The following is a 15,991-nucleotide window of genomic DNA, read 5'->3' on the forward strand; positions in this document are numbered from 1 at the left end:
GTCATGATCTCGCGGTCCGTGGGTTCGAGCCCCGCATCGGGCTCTGTGCTGACAGCTCGGAGCCCGGAGCCTGTTTCAGATTCTGTGTCTCCCTCACTCTCTGACCCTCCCCTGTTCATGCTCTGTCTCTCTCTGTCTCAAAAATAAACAAACATTAAAAATTTAAAAAAAAAAAAAAAAAAAGGATGAGATGCATAGAATTTATACTATATTAGAGTCTATTAGAAAACTAACGTCAATCACTGTATGTAGAATATTAAAACTCAGTTTATCAATTCGGATATGAAACCTAAACCAAATCAGTGAACTTCAAAGAACTTCATTCTTACCATCTTGCATACAGAACATCTTTTACTTGCTCCCTTTTCTCCACAGGTTGTGCAAAATTCGACATCCACAAAACCCACCTGACCAGTGATGGCTTGGGTAAGTACAGAGAATGCAGTGGGATCAGAACCCTAGAGTAGGCATGAAGAAGAGAAAAATACACTTTAAAATCACCATGGAGGGGTGCCTGGGAAGCTCGGCTGGTTACCCATCTGACTCTTGGTTTCAGCTCAGGTCATGACCTCACGGTTCATGATATCGAGCCCCACCTTGGGCTCTGTGCTGACAGAGTGGAGCCTGTTTGGGTTTTCTCTCCCTCTCTCGCTGCACCTTGCCAACTTTAGATAAATCAAATCAAATCAGATCAAATCAACATGGGAAGACTACGGAGACGATACTCCATAAACAATGTTGTCCAGAAGCAGGCACACAAGAGACAAAGTCAATAAGGCTATACGTGACACAGCCTTTACCTATGTTACAAGAGCACGGCTATTAGTGTGAATTATTGCTTGAGAAAAAAAATTGATGGTACAGCTAGACAACGTCACGGAACCTTTCTTGTCACTGCTGGGGGGACAGGAACTTTCTTGTTATACACAACCTTGTCATCCACTTTGTTAAGTACAAATTTGTTTAGGTACCAGAGTTCATCTCATGGAAAGATATTCAACTTAAAAACAAACACTCAACACAGCCTGTAAGAACTGAGACATTAGCTAGTCTTCCAGAAGTTAAAATATATTTTGTCAATTACAAAAGCCAAACTTCTTTAAAAGTATACTCTGTTACAATGCGGACTCAACACTTCTTAAATGTAGCTATGCCTCAAACTTCCTGCTGGGATTTGTGACAGGAAGAAGCCAAGAGCCACAGGAGGCAGAGGGGATGAAAACCTCTGCAGGAGGGCCCAGGCACCCACGTGGGCAGAAAGTGCCGTAGGTGACGTGGCAGGCAACCCTGAGAGTTACCGTTGTACAGGAAAAGATTAGCATTGCTTCAGAGGCTTGTAAACTTGCCAGTTTAACAAAACCCCTTAGGTAGTAAACAGTGGCTACGCGGGACATTCACAACTACCAGCATTCCAGATAAATATAGTTTCCCAGAGAGAATATATAATTCTGGAAGAACAACAATTTTTAAAGAGAAAAATGTTTTAAAATGCATTTCATATATCGCTTCTCGGCCTTTTGGCTAAGATCAAGTGTAAAATGCATTTCATACTATCTTATCTTTATTTTTTAAGTCTGTTTATTTATTTTGAGGTGGGGAGAAGGAGCAGAGAGAGAGGGACAGAAGGAACCCCAAGCAAGCTCTGTGCTGTCAGTGGAGAGCCCGACGCAGGGCTCCAACTCATGAACCACGAGATCATGACCTGAGCCGAAGTCAAGAGTTGGATCCTTAACCGACTGAGCCACCCAGGTGCCCCACTATCTTTATTAATAAACCTTTTCTCAATAACTCAGATCGCTAGGATATACATTAATAACTGTACTGCATAAACTCTAACATTATTACACGATACAGAACTACAATGAATTGTTGAACCCCACGTTGGTCTGCTTTGACTTTTTTTAAAGTACTCTCGGCTCCTGTTAGTTTTGCCGTTTTCCCCTTTGAACGTGTAATGTCGTCTACCACTTGTTAATGTTGAAAACGCCACATGGCAGGCAGTGCTAGTAGGTTCTCTGATATCCATTCCCCCAACTTCTTCACTAAGAGAAGCAAAATTTTGTTCAGAGCAGCAGGGTTTAGATCAGCTAAAACCACTCATTTCCCCAGACAACCTGCGAACCTAAGAGTGGTCACATCGCACAGGCAGTGGGTTTCTGGGAGACCTTGTTTTCTAGCTACAGACCCCTTTCCTCTTCCTGCCTTAATGGGATAAAAACGTGAGCTTGGCGGAACAGCAACTGATGCCTTGCAACCCTGAGGTCATAAGCATGTGTACGATAATCTCTATGGCTAAAGAATATTGGGTGGAGGAGCACCTGGGTAGCTCAGCTGGTGAAGCATCTGACTTCAGCTCAGGTCATGACCTCACAGTTTGTAGGTTTGAGCACCTCATCAGGCTCTGTGCTGACAGCTCAGAGCTTGGAGCCTACTTTGGATTCTGTATCCCTCTCTCTGCCCCTTCCTGGCTTGCGCTCTGTCTCTGTCTCTCAAAAAAATTAAAATAAAGGTTAAAAAACATTAAAGGATATTGGGTTGAAAAGTGGGAATCCATTTTTGAGCCACTGTGACATATCAGGTCTGCCTCCCTGATATGGTTCTGAGTATATGCAAATAAATAAACCCTATCAATTTAATTAATGGTTAGGTGGAGTTTAATATGTGAACAAAAGCACATTCATAATTGATGAACCACCCCCATAATTTGCTAACCTTAATCTTCCAAAAGTCTGAATACCAAATAACCACATATATTAAAAAGTAAAGGTAAAAATTCTCTACACGAAATCATGGAGATCAGGGATAAATCAATGCATGAACTTCATGAAATCATCTGGTCTCTTCAGATCTTTCCTATCTCATGGTTCTGAATACATGAATTCCTAATGTATAAAGGAGCACCTGGTACCCTTATAAATAAGCACCCTGACTTGTCCTTATTTTTCACATTGAGAAGGATGGGACAGACTAGAGAAGGCGGGGGAGAACCAACATTGCCAGAGGGAGGGAGGAAGCCATGGATGTGACCAGTGTCAGGACCAATTTCTTACCAAGTAGACAAAGGCTGATGAGGCTTTGATTGAAATATATAAAAGCATGACTAGTGCAGATATGGTGAACAGAAATCTGTTCACAATAAGGAAGCCAGGGAGTGTCTTATGAAATACGTAAATAAATATATAACAAAAGGGCAATAAATAATTTAAAGAACAGATAGTGGGGCATCTGGGTGGCTCAACTGGTTGAGCGTCCATTTCTTGAGTTTAGCTCAGGTCATGATTTCACGTTTCATGAGATCGAGCCCTGCATCGGGCTCAACACTGACAGTGAGGAGCCCGCTTGGGATTCTCTCTCACTCCCTCTTTCTCTATCCCTCTCCTCCTCATGCTCTCTCTCTGTCTCTCTCTTGAAATAAATAAACTTTAAAAAATAAATACAAAAAAAAACAGGCAATGAAGTTAAATTTTACTTCCTACAGCTGGGAAGTAAAAACAGAATTTTGTTAAGTATGGAAAATTTATAATCAGAGGCATTAAGGTAGAATCTCAGAAGCTGGGACACACTTTGAGATTGTTTATGAAGACATACAACCAGCTTCCCCGTGACCATCCCTTCACATCCCCCACGACCAGAAACCGTCAACCTAGACAATCAGTTCCTCCTTTCATCTAGCGTGGGACTTTGTACTGGTTTATCTATCAAATAAACAATAAATTAATGCTAAAGAGAACTTGCCTTTAATTGTTCAAAATACAGTAATTAGGTCTTACTGGTAGAGTTAACTAAGTGACCGTGAGGAGGCTTACAATTTCAACAGGAGCAATACTTCGCACCAGTTGCTGGAGGAGTGTCGCTTCACAGTAAGGAAATTTTCGGATACTTTCTCTTATGATCTTTTCTTGGTATACCGGAAAGCCATCAGAAGCTCGGCCTCTTAGCAAGCTGTAAGATATTTTTTTAACAAAATAACTGGAGTTTGATCCCTAAGCATTTCCTCACAGCCAAACCCATGAACTTTTCGTAGTTTCTTCTTTTCTACTTCAGATTTTCATTGTCTCTTCAAGTCGTGATGACAGACTTAATTCAAACTGCTCTTCTAGCTGCATGCTAAGCTAGGCCTTATCAGGTTTATGGGCCCCGAGCCGTATTTATAAAAGCACCCCCTGCCATAAAACACACTAACTGTCATGATCAGGTTAGCTAGTTACTCATTACCATGCCAGTTATTTGTACAAAGAGCGAGAATTCTCATGAAGTTACACCCTTCTGACACAGTTCACTTTTCTCAGTGTGACTGTAAGGGAATTTGATCCCTGGTGGTTCAGAGAACAAGGATAACACACAGATCTCGCAGATTCAGTAACGGAGGTACACTGAGGGCCACGGCGAATCCGGACCAGGAACCTACGGCACGGTGTACCCATCGTCAAAGCTGGACTTGGGCTACCTTCTACATCTTACACACACTACTTAACTTCTCCGAACTTCAGATTCCTCACCTGTAAACTGGGGATAACAAAAGCATCACTGTAGAAAGTACAGAACTGAATAACCACTCAGTCTAAATGTAACATCGTCTTTCGTTTCTTACAGACTAAATGTGAGCCCAACAGTAACGACTGCTGCTAAATGGCTTAATGTTTTAATCCATAATGAGGCTTCACATAATAATTCATTATCCATTTGAGCATGTTCTACATATGACATGGTAAAAAAACAAAAAAAACCCAGTACCTTTTGATGAGAGTGTCCAGTTTATTCTCTCCATCTTTTAAAAAGTTAATGCATTTCTGAAAGATACAGCTGATGTAGTGCATTTTCATAGCCAACACTTCATTCATGTCTCTCTGCTTCATACATTTCTCACAAATCAAATCCATCACCTTGTAGCATTTATTCAGAGCTGTTTCTTCTGCCAGTAGAGGATTCTCATTTATAAGCATCACGATCTAGAAGAAATTACAGTGAGCTTAGAAATTCCATGAGAAAAAAAAAAAAAGAAGAAATTCCATGAGAGATTTTTCCATGTACAAAATTAGGCAGTCAGTTTGGGTTGATTTCAATAGATTACCAAATAATGTCTTTCTCAGGGTCATATGTTTACTATGTTAATTCAAATTAGAATGCCAACTGCCAATGATCAAAGTTATGAAACTAATACAGAGGACCGTAGCATCGTGACATCTCTTGAGCTCTTTATATCTAAGTTATCACGTGATCTGCCATCCAGCTAAACCAGGGTGTTAGTACGCCACGCAGATGATTTTAGATTCTCGGTTAAAAGCACTTCTACCAAAGATAAAAGTGGCATATTCACATATCCTTTATATACAGAATCAAATCACCAAGTAATCACTACTTTTAGCTAACATTACTGAGCTTTAGAATTTCATGGTTAGGAGTACTATAATTCTCATTAATTCTTATTAATTATAAAGAAATGAGATTTTCACAAGAAGCAGTCTAAAAATAAAAAGTGTATTACTTTCCAATTAACTACATTTCTCTGTGGAAATTTTTATGATATGCTTCTAATCTTCTATGGTAATGAGAATAGGTCAAAGCAATAATAGCTTTAAAAGGAGGAATACTAGAGAGTTATCAAATTTGATGCATTATGAGTCCCACACTTCTCATATATGTATATAAATTAAGTCCAAAATCAGTGTAATGAGGAGTTTGGTTTTTTTTTTTATTTATTTTTTTTTTTACTGGCTTTGTTATAGGCTAGATTACCTGAAGTAGGTCTGCACAGGACAGATGTAAACATCCATGGGGACATAACAGTAATGCAAACACATGTGTAACATGGGCACAATTGTACACACATAGCAAAAAGTCAGTATTTGCTAACCTTTGTTACAACTAAATACCTATCTTGGGTAATGTAAATATCAAGTAATCACAGAAAGCAGATTTCATGTATTAGATCCTTTTCTTCAGATACGAAGATAATTTGTTAACTTACATAAATCCCATGCCTAGCCTAATTAGAAATTTAACATAGATTAAGTGTTCTTGTGAAATTAAAATATGATTTGAACTTATTTTTGACACTACTAGATTGGTATATAATATAATATTTTACTTAAAATATAGCACTCAATAATAAAAGAAAGTTCATGAAATAAGTATAAGGAGAAGTCCGGTTGGTAAATTTGCTGACAACTTACATAATAACATGTATCAAAAATTAACTTTTGGCAGAGAAGGCTTGTTAATTACATGTATTTCTACTGTCAAGTGCACTCACTTGAAACTGTTGTATATTTTTGCATGAAGCGTTTATAATCAAAACATAGGATCTTAAACTTATAAATAAAACCTTGTTTAAAAATTCTTAGAACCCAGATTCATTTTTTCCTTTTATGAAAATATTAGGCTTTATTTACTTTGTAATATATACCACCGTACTCAAAAAAAAAAAAAAAAAAAGACATAACCATAGCTCTATGAGCTTACTGAAACATTTTATAAACACAAAAAAATATTATTTGAACTAGTTTCCTTCCTTTAATCTTTTGAGCATTATAAAGTAATCCATTATAAAGAAAATCTCATTATTAATTACTGAGGAGGAATAAATATATTCCATTAAGCATAAAAGCCAGATATATCTCATCTCCCAAAGAATGTAAGAATATGTTTATACAGTGACATTCTGAATTCTTTTTATTTTTCTTTTAAAAAAAATACCAACAATTCTGGCCTTAAAAAGTTATGTACATCTGTCTCCTGACCATTTAGAGACTCTGCTCAATTCTGTTGTCATTTTTCCTGTGATTCTGTTTTTCTCCTGTATAACCTCTGTATTCTGAGCATCAGCACAATTCTCCAAGTCCCTGTTGAAAACAAACATCCATATCGCTACAGGAGCCACTTAACCTTGACGCACAGGCAGCTATGTTAAGTGCACCGCAGTGAAAGGGTGAATTGTGTATCAAGGAGGCTCTCTGTGATTTCAAAAGGTCTGTAACTCTATACAATGGCTGTTAGTTACCTTTTTATAATACACTTCAAGAAGACCCCTGCTGACTTGAAAAGGGGAAAGCAATGAAAATAAGCCACCACGATAGCAACTGCACAACTTTTATTCAAAGTGGGCGGGGAGGTTTCCAAGTGAATAGATCATTTATAGCTACAAAAAGCAAGGTGTGGTTTGAAGGAAGGTACTATAATTACAGAATAATCTCTTTTAAGACCAAATGTACTAAAAAATATATAATGTAGGCTATTTCAGTTCATATATGTTTACAATTTATTGCCTGTATAAATATACCCTTACTCTAATTTATTCAAGTATGCACTTTTATATTTATTTAGTTTTAAAAAAAAATATTTTGAGAGAGAGTGCACACGCTGTCAGTGTGGAGCCTGCTTAAGATTCTCTCTCCCCCTCTCTCTGCCTCTCCCGTGCTCGTGTGCACGGGCATGCACTCTCTTTCTCAAAAAAAAAAAAAAAAAAAAAAAGAAGAATAAGAAGTAAAAATTTAAAAAAAGAAAAAGTAATAAAGATCATTAAAGAACAGTAACTACTAAAACATTTAACCCGAAGAGACTGGGTTACATATAAATATCAAAAATTACTCCACAGGGGCGCCTGGGTGGCTCGGACGGTTAAGCGTCTGACTTCGGCTCAGGTCATGATCTCATGGTTTGTGAGTTCAAGCCCTGCATCAAGCTCTGTGCTGACAGCTCGGAACCTGGAGCCTGCTTCAAATTCTGTGTCTCCCTCTCTCTCTGCCCCATCCCTACTCATGCTCTGTCTCTCTCTCTCTCTCTCAAAAATAAATAAACACTAAAAAAAAATTACTCCACAGACTCAATTATTCCCATTTATTGAGATTACTGCAGTCTCAAGGGGTAGAAACAGATATAAAAGACAGTGAATCAGAAAAATACAGGGAACTTCTTCAAATCAGTCTAAACCAGAAGATCCCATAATGTTCAGGCTGGAGGGCCTTGTAAAACCGCACACATTCTCCATGTGGAGAAATGCTATATCCTAGGAAAAATCTTGTCTTCCTACCCTAGCCTGCACCACCGCTAAGAAAAAGAGCGCCACGGACGAGGAGGAGCTCCTACATGGGACTTATCTCTTTGCCTGCGTGTGCTGGGAGGGAAAAAAACCCATCGTTACAGAAGGGCTACGTATTTTCTAGAAGTTAAATTCTAAGTTCCACTTAATCTCCACCATAAATACAAACATACGATTTGTGGCTGAATTTCTGTTTTTGCCCACTTAGGATCACAAGTGTTACCTCCTGGGGTTCTTTCAGAATATTAAGTACAACAATTGAAGAAGGAAGGCAGATGGCAGCTATGTTTTGTAAGTTTGTTTCTTGAGCTTCAAAGTCTGTATGCAAAGGGAAACATCAATAAAGTAATAATATTACATATAATTTGGAACTTATATCTTCAGGTAAGTGTCAGTCTTTAAAAGAGTTACTTTATGCAAACTGCCCGCTTATTTTAATGGTGTTCAGTATGTTCCACAGATTCACCAAAATAGACTTTAAAGGACATCTAATTCACTGCATTTATAATAACATTTTGTACTAATGTTATTAATTTTTTATCCAATTTGTCGTCTTGCTCACCAAACAGTTCTGAATTACTATCAAATCTATACGCTATAAATGAAGATACAGATCACTGAAATTTGAAAAAGGACAGCATCACTGTGGCACACAGAGTTTTCTATAATGATTCACTGAGAAAATTATGCTCATGTGGATTGATTTATGAAAAAATTAATTAATTAAATTTAAAAATGCATTTTTTAAACAAATAAAAAAGTCTGTATGTAAACTATGAAGAAAATATTAGAGACAGTAGTTCAGAATGGCTCTTAAAGTTTCTCAGGTAAGCCATGTGAACTTCTGGGTTGTTCTAAAGAGTCTGAAAATCTATTGTGATTTAACTAATTCTGGAAGAACTATATTATTTAAAGGCATCAAATAGCTACTTGCATTAAAATATGTGGTCATGACTGAGGCGCCTGGGTGGCTCAGTCGGTTAAGCGTCCGACTTCAGCTCAGGTCATGATGTCACAGTCCGTAAGTTTGAGCCCTGTGTCAGGCTCTGTGCTGACAGCTCAGAGCCTGGAGCCTGCTTGGGATTCTGTGTCTCCCTCTCTCTCTGCCCCTCCCCAACTCACACTCTGTCTCTCTCTCAAAAAAATAAAATAAAAATATTTTTTAAAAAAATGTGCTCATGATTATATTTCAGAACATTTCCTGGAAGGATCTTTACTGTAATAGATGCTGTTGGTGCCCCACTGAGGTCCTTTTAGCAGCCTGTGTACTAAGCCTCAGTTCCTGGGTGTGCTGGCTGCAATGGGCTCAGAGCTGCCTCCTTCTCCAGGGAACTGCCTTCATCCATAGGAAGCCATTGTCCTTGGCAGTAGCTGGGAGGCTGTCCTTTCCCTCTGGGAACAAGTTTCCGGCACTGGCAACTGAGTGATACAAAAGCCTGACTCCCTTGCCCCTCTGGAACCATTAACAGTCCAGAGCTGCCGTGAGATGAGGTGGAAAGTATGCTTCAGCTGAACCCACCTCCTTGCCTAGCTTCTCCTCCTGCCCTAGCCTGTGTCCCTCACTCTCAGGTTTAAACCAAGAACACTCCTTCACTGTACCAACTGAACAACAGAGCTCCATCACAAGCTCTACACTGGCAAAGCCCAATGATCTTATATAACCAAGAGAAGTTTCAACTCCGAAGCAATATTTAAATGAAAAGCGAAGATAAAAAACACTATGCTACCTTGACAGGATGAAGATTTGTCGTGGTAATAATTTTGTGCAGTGGGCCTGCCAATTTTGGAGGCAGTTTTGGCTCTTTATCCAGTCCCTGGGGTTTCGTGTAATAATCCAGTCTCTCTCGGGGAAAGAAATTGTTGATTATAGTCACACAATCATGTTGACCTTTTAACAGAAAAATAGGAAATCTGTTATTTTATTATTCAAAATAGGACATTTTCCAATTTTTTATTAAGTATGTTGCTGTGTTCTTGTGAAGTAACCATGCATTAACGTCTTTCATTTTCAAGAAAAGAGAGTAGAAGAGGAGAAGGAGAGGTAAAATGTTTTGAGGAACATTTATAAGCATGTTTTGTGAGGTCAAGACATAATCTCCTTATAAAGACACAATGCACAGTACATAGGAAGATTATGGAGACTACAAAAAAAAAGGGGGGGGGAGTTCAATTTATAATTGACCCTAAATATTTTTTAAAAGTTGTTTTGGGGGCAACCGGGTGTTGCATGATCTTGCAATTCGTGAGTTCAAGCCCTGCATCTGGCTCTGAGCTGACCACTTGGGAGTCTGGAGCCTGGTTCAGATTCTGTGTCTCCCTTTCTCTCTCTATCCTTCCCCTGCTTGTGCTCTCTCTCTCTCTCAAAAACAAATAAATAAAACATTAAAAAAAAAAAAGATTAAAAGTTGTTTGTTTTTTATTCTATTTAAATGTCTCTTCTTCCACCCTTACAGAAATGATGGTCATTCTTCCCTAATCACATCTGGCTTTCTTCACACAGAATGTAAATTCACTCTATATAGATTATTATTATTATTATTATTATTATTATTGTTGTTGTTGTTGTTGTTGTTATCTCCCCTTCCCTTGAATTTGAGAAAAGCTTGGCCTCTTTGTGAATATAATTAGAGGAAAAGCTTTTGCCGGCGCAGCCTGGAATCCGCTCTACAGCTTCTTATAGATCCCTATGCCACTTCTCTAAGCCATCTCTAGAGGTAAAACTGGTTCTATGAAACCAAAACTGTCCCTGGAGAAGCTGGTAGCCTGAATGTGTGTTCCTGTTGCCTCTCCTTCCCAGGCTCCCTCACCACTAACTCTCTGGGGCGGGGAAGAGGCCACTCTGGGCAAGCAGCCAGAACCTCGCAGGGCACAGCTGTAGGTGCAGACTCTTCCGGGATCTCTGGAGGAGAGACTTCTTCCTCTTCTCTGCCTGCTGAGGTGGGAGGGACCAGCAGCAGAAAGTCCTGGGAAGTGGGCCCAGGGCACCAGGGCTCTGGGAGAGTGGTCTGGGTGGCCCCTGCCCAGCTTATGCATGGTCCTGGCAGCGTCTGCTTGAGTGAGGACAAAATATCTTCCAGTTTGTTGACCGTGGGCCCACGGGTATAGAGATAGTGGCTCTTCTCTTCACTGCTCCACAACCCTCCAGCTTTACCTCGCTGCCTAGGAGATACAGAGCAAAGTTCCTGCAGGGATCCAGCAACATGAAGACTATGTGCTGCCTCCACCAGATGGCTTCTTTCGTGGGAAGTGCACTTACAACCACGACCACTGACCCAAACCAGCACCAAACCATACCCCTAATCACCAAACGAGAACACTCAAATCAAGCAGATCGAGTACAAAATGTGAAGTCTCGCGGATTGCAGAAAGATTCAAAACTTTAAAATTAACACACAAACTCAAACAGGTAACCCAGTATAGTAGTGAGGACTAAAATAGTAATGCAGAAGATGAAGTAGATGAAATGTCTCCAAACAGAAAAATTAGGAAATGGTAATCATTATGGAAGAGACGAGAGCTGAAGGGCAGATCGAGAAACGTAGTAGTGAAAAATAACACAAGTCCCAGAAAGAAAAAGAGAAATGGATCGAGACTTAAAGATTAAACAAATGATAGACGAACATGTCCCTGATTTGAAGGGAAATTTTAGCAGTGACCACAATCTCCTTTTTGGTATTCAGTGCTGTTCTTAAGTACCCAAACACCAGGGTTTGTTTGTTTGTTTGTGTGTTTGTTTCTTTCTCTCTCTCTCCCTCTTTCTTTCTTTTATTCAAAAAGCTCCAATATATGTACCTTGAGGGGATGTCAAACAGTAATAGGATATATTAGAAACATGAGGTGCTCTGTTTAGCAAATGATCATCTCTACCTCCACAATATTCACGGAGGGAAAGACAGAAACAGTCCATCAAGCAAATGTACAAGCAGGACATGAACATGTCGGCATCAAAATTAACACTGGTCACCGCATGTGGAAATTTACAACTGTGCAGAAAGAAACCAGACAAGATGAAGGCAAACTACAATCCTTCCTTAAAAGGCAGTCTATATCCAGCTTCAATAAAAAGATGGGTATTGCTACTTAAAAAAACAAAAAAAGTTCTAAAATTACCTCCTAAAAACCTTAAAATCGACAGAGAAAAAGTTGAAGAGGAAAAAGTCGGGTAAATAGAGAATTAGCTTGTTACTATGTGTTCTCATCAGCCTCTCAACTAATAGAGTCAGGACAGTCCCTGTGAGCAGTTGGCAATATTGGTACATTAAAAATACCAGCTATGTATCAATGACACAGTCACAGGAATAGAGAGGCTTCTTGAGCTTCCATCTTTGTAAGAAGGACAAAATAATAATATTTTCAGCATTAATCTTTTTTACATTTTAGGTAGTGCTTACATTATTTTGATATTTTATTTTAAATAATCTGCTAATAATTTATATTAGAGTGATGTATATACTTATAACCAAAACAAATATTTAGTTTTACTGGTATTTAATTTATAAATTCTGAGTAAATACAAATAAAACAGTACTATCACTACAGAAAATATATGCTGGGGGCGGGCAGGGGGGGCAGTGTATAATCTGGGGCCAGAATTACTATCACTAGACTTAAGTCTTCCTGATTGAATAGGGTCACTGAGTCAGTCTTAGGAAGGATTACTGAGAACACACACACACACACACACACACACACACACACACACACAACTAAACACATCTTAGTAAAATGTTTTATTTTCTAGGATAGGCTGAAATTCAAAACACACTTCCAGAATGATATATGGAAAGTTTACTAAGGAAAATAAATTCTCATTTATAAGTACGTAGGAAAGTGTGAAGGGAGTTCTACAAATGACTGAGGGAAAAGCACAGTGATACAAGAACCATGAAACTACCCAGGGATGACTCACATTTCAGAGAGAAAGAGAATTTCTGTTATGATATGTTTCAAACCAGATTCAGCCTACAAACCATCCCAGAAGGTCCTATAGCCCAAACCTAAATGAGAACACAGAGAGCTCCAGATGGAGCTAGGGGGGAGGGGAGAGGAGTGGAGAACGCCTGGTAGCAGAGATGGCTAGTCTGAATAATGGGTGGAGGCAGCATGAGTTGACTCTGAGGATTACTGGAAGAGAAGTAACACACTTTGAATGACACTCTAATTACATATCGGGACTAAAAATACTAAACTCCCTCAGCAAAGTCCACAGCTGGTGGCAGTGGTGGAGGAGGAAAGGAAAGTCCCAGGCCTGATAAGGCAAAACAGAGAAAGTAGAGAAATCAATGAGTTTAGAAGTATTTTCTCATGTTCGAATTGCTAAATGGGCAAATACAGTTTCTTGGGGGTGGGACATAGAGGAAAATTTTGTTCTTGTTTCTTTGTTTGTTTGTTTGTTTTCCTTGCCTGGCTCTTTTTTTTTAATTTTATTTTTTATTTTTTAAAATTTACATCCAAATTAGTTAGCATAGAGTGCAACGATGATTTCTGGAGTAGATTCCCTAATGCCCCTTATCCATTTAGCCCATCTCCCCTCCCACAACCCCTCCAGTAACCCTCAGTTTGTTCTCCATATTTATGAGTCTCTTCTATTTTGTCCCCCTCCCTGTTTTTATATTATTTTTGTTTCCCTTCCCTTTTGTTCATCTGTTTTGTCTCTTGAAGTCCTCATATGAGTGAAGTCATATGATTTTTGTCTTTCTCTGACTAATTTCACTTAGCATAATACCCTTCAGTTCCATGTACACAGTTTCAAATGGCAAGATTTCATTCTTTTTGATTGCCGAGTAATACTCCATTGTATGTGTGCGTGTGTGTATATATATATGTGTGTGTGTATATATATATACATGTATATATATACACACATATATACCACATCTTCTTTATCCCTTCATCCGTCGATGGACATTTGGGCTCTTTCCATACTTTGGCTATTGTTGATAGTGCTGCTATAAACATGGGGGGTGCATGTGTCCCTTCGAAACAGCACACTTGTATCCTGTGTATAAATGCCTAGTAGTGAAATTGGTGGGTCATAGGGTAGTTCTATTTTTAGTTTTTTGAGGAACCCTCCATACAGCTTTCCAGAGTGGCTGCACCAGCTTGCATTCCCATGTTCTTGTTTTTAAATAACCAACAAATATGGGTTTTACTGGGAGTGTCGTGAATAGGAAAGTAAGAATTAGTGGAATGGGAAAGCATTCTTGATCTTTCAAGTTAATAAAAGAAGAAATAAGTGTACTCTAACATGACCAGGCCAGTCACATTAAGCACACACACACACACACACACACGCACACACACACACACACACACACACACATGCACACATGCACACGCACACAAAACCACCAAGTAAAACAAAGTGTAAAAACGTGGTAAAAGAGGAGGTACGTAGTCAAGTTTATCAGTAACCATAAATATGCATAAGCTGAATACCTGTTAAAAGAAAGAATATCTCATTCTGGGTTAGAGAACAGAGCACACCTACATGGGTTTATAAACATACAGGTATAGAAGTAGTTACACTACTAAAATGAAATAATAAAGATGGAAAATAAAGAGATCAGCAAAGAGGTTATTGACAAAGGCAAAAAAACAAAAATGAATCAAGAATGGTTATAATATATGAAAAAGTGTATTAGTAGATTCTGTACCAATAAAACTACTAGCAATTTCATAAAAAGGGAAGAGCTAAAAATATTACCATTAAAAACAGGAAAAAAAAAACCTAGACATGTCAATTTTCACTACTATTATTGCTTCTTACTTTGAAGCCTGAAGCAAATTCAAACAGAAAATAAATGCAATTGAACAGCTATAAAACCCAGGAGACTCTAATAAAAATGACAAGAAAAATACAGAAATCAATAGCTTTCTCCTTATTATCCATAACCAGCTAGAAATGACAGAGTGTGGCAGTCAGTGGTGGTGGGAATTCTCCTTACAATATGGGCAATAACTACAAATTACCTAGAAGTAAATTTTAGAAGAATGGAGTTTCATTTAAAAGAAAGAACTGATCTGAGGGAATCTAATGAATATTATTAAGGTACCAAAAATAAGTTCTAAAACACACACACATACACAAAAATCAATATATCAGCATACCATGCGATTGAATAGCATGTCTTATCATACAGTGGTCAATTCTCTGAAAATAATTATATAACTATTTAATAAAAGTCCAAGAAGAACCAAAAAAATGGGGGGACAGAGGAAGGTATTCAAACGGGAAGACCTGAAGGGAACAAGTGGTTTAAAGTCAATGTGATCAAACAATATGGTATTGACACAGAGAGTGACAAGCAGGCCTGTAGAAGAGAATATGGGGCCCAGAAATAGATACCAGTATATAAGAGAAATTAACTTACCACAAAAGTGGTATTACAATTTAGTGGGAAAATGCTGGGTGGTTTAGTAAGTGGTGCTATCACAATTAACTACATATCCAGGGGGAAATAAACTCTAAAGAATTAAATTTTGAAAGTACAAAAAAAAAAAAAAAAAAAAAAATTGAAGGGCATTTAGGAGAATCCTCAACTAACCCATATTTAAGAACTCTTCTGACAAGACAAGAACCACGGAAACTATAAAAGAAAAACTATGATTACTTAAAAATAAATTTTCTATGGCAAAAGTTCCCATAAAGTCAAAAGAAGGAAATATAACTATTTGAAATACATTTTATAGAAAAAGGGTTAGCATCCGTAATACACATAAAGCTCCTCAAAACAGTAAGAAAAAGACAACCCAAAGGATAAATAAGTAATGAGTATGAGCGTCCACAGAAAAGAGAAATAGAAATGACCAACAGCAGAAAATAACTTAATTTCGTGAATAATGAGGGGAATGTAAATTTACAATATACCATCTTTTCAACTACCAGATTGGCAAAAAAGTGAAAACACCCAGTTCTGATGAAGATGTTCATAGAATGTGAACTGTATGTGT

The 15,991-nt window shown here is 38.2% G+C and overlaps 1 protein-coding gene and 1 pseudogene across 3 annotated transcripts in view; one reads left to right on the top strand and one right to left on the bottom strand.

Moving 5' to 3' along the window:
• Nucleotides 1-15,991, bottom strand: part of ANKMY2 (ankyrin repeat and MYND domain containing 2) — a 37,217-nt gene that overhangs the window by 4,608 nt on the left and 16,618 nt on the right. For 2 of the 3 annotated variants that reach the window (XM_019443512.2, XM_053898474.1), the window contains exons 5-8: nucleotides 9,766-9,926; nucleotides 4,735-4,949; nucleotides 3,807-3,942; nucleotides 330-458 (exon numbers count right to left, since the gene is read on the bottom strand). In XM_019443512.2, the coding sequence (XP_019299057.1) occupies nucleotides 330-458; nucleotides 3,807-3,942; nucleotides 4,735-4,949; nucleotides 9,766-9,926 (641 nt within the window). The remainder of the gene's footprint in view (nucleotides 1-329; nucleotides 459-3,806; nucleotides 3,943-4,734; nucleotides 4,950-9,765; nucleotides 9,927-15,991) is intronic. The other variant, XM_053898475.1, reaches the window with a different exon arrangement.
• LOC128775819 (U2 spliceosomal RNA) lies at nucleotides 1,502-1,681 on the top strand (annotated as a pseudogene).

This window comes from Panthera pardus, unplaced genomic scaffold, assembly GCF_024362965.1.
Source record: "Panthera pardus isolate Hobbes unplaced genomic scaffold, ASM2436296v1 HiC_scaffold_8, whole genome shotgun sequence".
Lineage (NCBI taxonomy): Eukaryota > Metazoa > Chordata > Mammalia > Carnivora > Felidae > Panthera > Panthera pardus.